This window comes from Priapulus caudatus, unplaced genomic scaffold (genome assembly GCF_000485595.1).
Source record: "Priapulus caudatus unplaced genomic scaffold, Priapulus_caudatus-5.0.1 Scaffold8, whole genome shotgun sequence".
NCBI lineage: Eukaryota > Metazoa > Priapulida > Priapulimorpha > Priapulimorphida > Priapulidae > Priapulus > Priapulus caudatus.
Genome location: NW_014577069.1, coordinates 223,592 through 228,906, shown reverse-complemented (window position 1 = coordinate 228,906; position 5,315 = coordinate 223,592). Strand labels below are relative to the sequence as shown.

At 47.9% G+C, this 5,315-nt stretch overlaps 1 protein-coding gene across 1 annotated transcript in view; it reads left to right on the top strand.

The window, feature by feature from the left end:
• Positions 1-303: 303 nt before the first annotated feature.
• Positions 304-5,315, top strand: part of LOC106806386 (thrombospondin-type laminin G domain and EAR repeat-containing protein-like) — a 67,293-nt gene continuing 62,281 nt past the window's right edge. Inside the window, exon 1 of the mRNA XM_014808312.1 lies at positions 304-1,110. Coding sequence (XP_014663798.1) covers positions 987-1,110 — 124 coding nt within the window. The 5' untranslated portion in view covers positions 304-986. The remainder of the gene's footprint in view (positions 1,111-5,315) is intronic.

The window sequence follows — 5,315 nt, the reverse complement described above, 5'->3', positions numbered from 1 at the left end:
CACACACACACACACACACACACACACACACACACACACACACACACACACGCACACACACGTGCGCGCGCGTGCAGAGAGAGAGAGGGGGTAGAGAGCTATGAGAGACGGTAAGGATGTACAATAACAGGGATAGGGTAGTAGTGTTGGGAGAAGTGGGCAACAATACGCTGCCGAGAGCGTGTCGTACATACGAGGCACCGATGCATCTCGCGCTTTGCTGCGCACGCCACCCCGCGGCGCTTCGAGTAACTCTCTAATTGCCATACGGAGAAAAGCGAACTCCCCAGTCGACTCTCTGCCACCAGCGCGCCCACACACAATTCGCCGCCGATTTACGCCAATTCTGCGATTGTACGACGCGCATTTCTGCCGCATTTCGCCGACGACTTTCTCCGCGATCCCGTTCGAATTCGCGCGATTATTTTCTTGCGTGGGTGCGTGCACCGCCTCTGTGACAAAAACACTGCAGCCACTCCTGGCGCGCGAGGAGCAAAAATGCGATGGTAACACTTTGCGTGATGTCATCGACGATGACGTAACCGAGCGGCAGACGAATATGAGCAGAGCAGCGCGCTGCGTGCCCGTACAAGCGACGAGGATCGCAGACGAGAACGTATCGGCGGAGTTACCGAGCAGCAAGTGCACACAGTCAATGCCAGTAGCGTTATCATTAGCAGACGCGAGACTTGTTTCTTTCGGAGAGAAAGTTTTGTCGAAGTTTTCATCTCTGACTTTAGTCAGCTGCTGATAATTGGACTGCGCTCTAAGCTCTTGGCAAATGCTGAGAGAGAGGGAGAGGAACACACACATGCATGTTCATCGTCTCGTTTCGCTCTACGTTTAACTAGAGTTGAAACAGTTGCTTTTATTCTCTGTATATATGTATATATGAACACACATGTGACATAAATACGACAGAGATAAATCGAATCAAAGAGAGAGCGGAAAGAGCGCGCATCTTATATTGCAAGCATCAGCATCAGATGATCACGAACATGAGAATGGAGGTTGGAGTTTCTAACGCGGCTGCGCGCTGCGTTCTACTGGTCCTAATGCTACTGGGATGCATAGAGGCAAGACGGGAGTATGTCAACTACCCATGCACAGGTAAGCTAGCTTTCATCGGCTCATCTCATATTCTGCCTGCGCTTTGCACAGATCGCACGTAGTTAGATAGTAGTGGTAGTGAATGAAGTGTGGTAGGATTCGCAAGTGGGAAACCTGACAGAGGCCGCGACGTGAACGCTCCTTCTGATAGTCAGATAACAAACTCAGATAAGAGACTCGGATAAGGAACACTGAATGCTTTCCAACACGCTCACGTTATTAAGCTGCCTATTTCTTATAATTAAAAATTGCTGGATTCTGTTGAAAGACATCTCTCTCTCTACACCGCGACTCGATATTCCGCGTGTACTAATATATTAAGTATAAAGTACTATATAATATATACTATACTACTATATACTATATATATATGTGTGTATATATATATACTATGTAAGTACTACGTATAACAGTGGCGCGTCCTGTTTAAAACGCATGCAATAGCTACCGTATGATGATTCCCAGCAGGTGTTTAATAGCATGTAATGGCGCCACCACAAACGGCGTTCCGTCAAAGCTTACGAGCGAAAGATTGGCGATCTATTGACACATTGATTGCCGTTTAATCTCGAAAGTCTCGGTTGATTCTGCACGTCTGCTGACGTGGATATGACGCCGTCGCCGTGGCAACGTACGTTCTCACACAGTCAGACTCGAGTCCGGCCGCGTTGTCCTGCGCGACAAGTATACGCACAGACTCTCCTTAGATTCAGCTTCACTGCAAGCGAGAGCGCGCCACTCGTTTTCGCATTATTCAGATTCTCTCGTCATTTTGATGTATGGGACTGCGCAGCCTTCGCCGACCATTACGCGGTTAGGTAGCAGCCGCTGAGATATGTTATCTTTCCCATCAATCAGCGTCCGATTTATTGCCGCGAACACAATCGCAACGAGAAAATCAGGCCATCACCGAATGTATGGCAACACAGCTGAGTACGATCGACGTTTCCTTCAACACCGCTCACTCACTCACTATACACAACGTCCCGCGAGGTGCGCCTCGCGTTTTCTTATAGATAGATTCTTAAAATTTATTTATTTATTTATTTATTTGCATATGCATTTATGTATTTATATATTTATTAATGCATTTATTCACACGCTTATTATATATATATATATCCTATATAATAATTCGGCCGTTTTGTTTGTTTATACGCGCAATAGTCGCGGCGCTGTGGTCGCGTAACTGCGGCGCTTTATCAGCGCGGTATCGACTACTACACACGCACCGCTCCCCCCGCGCACCGGCGCCAGTCAGCTCACCCCGCTGACGCGCCTCTCCCTCTCTACCTCACGCACATAACAACATTCTATCTGCAATAAGTCTTCTGCAGCTCAGAGTTTTATCGCCAGCATTCGCGGCGGCGGCGGCGGCGGCGGCGGCGGCCGTCATCAATCGACGATATTGTGACGTTTCACGGGTTTTACGGGGCGATGCCGCGCGCGAGTGTACAATGGGATTAGCATGCGGTGCATGCGGTCATGTACTATTAGCTCTTGATGCGGTATATATGCGCGCTCGCGTCACGCTATCAAATAAACGCATGTCATTTCGCGTAAGCATCGGTAAGCAGCGGTGAGTGATGTGATGTGATGTTGACGCCATACGATATACTACTACTAGCAGCGTGAGTGACTGACTTTACTCTACACGTTAGAGGCAGGCGATCTACGCAATCTCTTGAAATTAGTGATGGGGATATTGTAAGGGTACTATCAGGAATCGTCACATAATAGAAATAGTCCAATGAGTCTTTATCACTCGTTGATATTATCAGGTGTGAATAATAGCAAAGTCATTATTGTCATTATTTGTCATTATGCCCCCCATGATACTATGGAACAGGTTGGGGCGGATTTCACGACGTGCTCATATGTAAATGAAGTGGCGGGCTGGACGGCACAGCGTAGCCGGGACGCGGCCCCTCAGCGAGATGTCACACTATACGATGCCAGCGTGAATATGTGCAGCAACCTGTGAGATAATGTCATTGAAGTGGAGTCCGGCAGCTAGCTCCAACAGTATCCTCAGCACATCGCCACCGCCGCCGGCTACACCATTCCCAGCCGATATCAGCTCGTGTTAGCTCGCCGACTAGCCACACGCCATAGCCGATTTAGCTCTAGAACCCTAGCCCTTCGCTCTGCCGCAGGCCTGTGGCAGAGTGAAGGGCTATATTTCTAGAGCTCTGCCACAGCTCTGTGGCAGAGCGAAGGGCTACAGTTCTAGAGCTCTGCCACAGCTCTGTGGCAGAGCGAAGGTCTATAGTACTAGAGCTCTGCCACAGCTCTGTGGCAGAGCGAAGGTCTATAGTACTAGAGCTCTGCCACAGCTCTGTGGCAGAGCGAAGGGCTATAGTGCTAGTGCTATAGCCGATTGGAACCGCAGTTATTCTTCGCCGATTAGTGGCAGATCGTAAGCGACGGCCATCCAATGTTAATTGCTGGTAGCTCGGCGGGGTAGCTATAGCCGTATTCAATTAACCGCAGCGGTGGTTATAAAATATTCGCCTAACAGTGCGAACGTCGGCGCGAATGTAGCAGAGCTGGTGCAGACTCTCTCGCAGTGGACCCTCTGCAATTACACGCCATGATGCCCCGATGTAGTGACCGCTCGCTGTGCTTGCGACGCTCAGGGGAGAGGTGCGGCGGTGCGGATACGACCTCGCAGCTGTGACCTCCTTCCCCACTATACTGCCGAGTCGCTGACGGCACTAATATATTGTCGCCGCGATTGATTTATCCGTTCAATTATCGCGCATTTGTCACTCTATTAAGGACTTCCGCGAATTGTGTTTGTGTGTGTATAATTACAACCGTTAAAAGGAGGAGAAATCGTCCCGGTTGAAGACTCTCGCCGCTGCTGCTCCAGGGGGGACCTATAGCACGTGAGAAAATTCGGCGGTAGCTCGATGGGCAGCCGTAGCGATAAGGAAGCAAAGAAAAAACCCGTGCCGTAGCTTCGGGCAATCTTTGGCTAAAAACGCGCTAACGTTCACGCAAATGTCGGGCTGTAGAGGCGGTGTGTAAAGATAAATCAGAGTTGACGGTAAATGCTAGATAAAAACCAAGAAACACGCTACGCGTTGTCGCTTGTAATGTACGTATCCCCGATAGGCACGTCGCTAGTCCTACATTTATGCAGCTATAACCATCTATGCGCGTTCGTATAGTAACATCGAACGATTTTCGAAGTGGGGAGAAAGAAGTGTTTGATATCCGATTCACGTATTTCTTATTCTAGCCATTGCAACGGAGCGCGCTGATAGTATATAAATTCAGACGAACTTAATTACTACTTGCTTACGTGACCTACTTTGTATAACGTCATCAAAGAAGTACGCATTCGTTCAACTCTCTATTGCTTTGAATAGAGCCAAATCACTTTGTCGAACCTATAGTGACGATATTTATAACGGCAGGTATAGGCATACACGCCTTAACCGACTACGAAGTCGATTTCTACCGACTGTAATATACATGATGTAAGATGTAAGCTACAGACTTCATGGCGACGCTCCACAATATACACCATGCACGATACATCATATACGATACATTCCACACGATAAACGATACACGATAAACGATACACGATACACGCTACACGATACACGATACATTATATACGATACACGATACACGATACATCATATACGATACATTCCACACGATGAACGATACACGATACACGATACACGCTACTCGATACACGGTACATTATATACGATACACGATACATCATAAACGATACACGATACATTATACACGATACACGATACATTATACACGATACACGATACATCTTAAACAATACTCGATACATCATGAACGATACACGATACACGATACATTATACACGATACACGATGCACGCACGATACACGATACACGATAAACAATACACGATACATGCTACACGAAACACGATGCATGCTGCACGATACACGATACACGATACACGATACACGATACATTATACACGATACACGATGCACGCACGATACTCGATACACGATAAACGATACACGATACACGATACACGATACACGATACACGATACACGATACACGATACACGATACACGATACACGATACACGATGCACGATACACGACACACGACACACGATACAGTGGCGGTTCCAGAAGTGAATTCTAGGGGGGCGAAACGTGCTAGGGGGGCGAATCGTGCTAGGGGGGC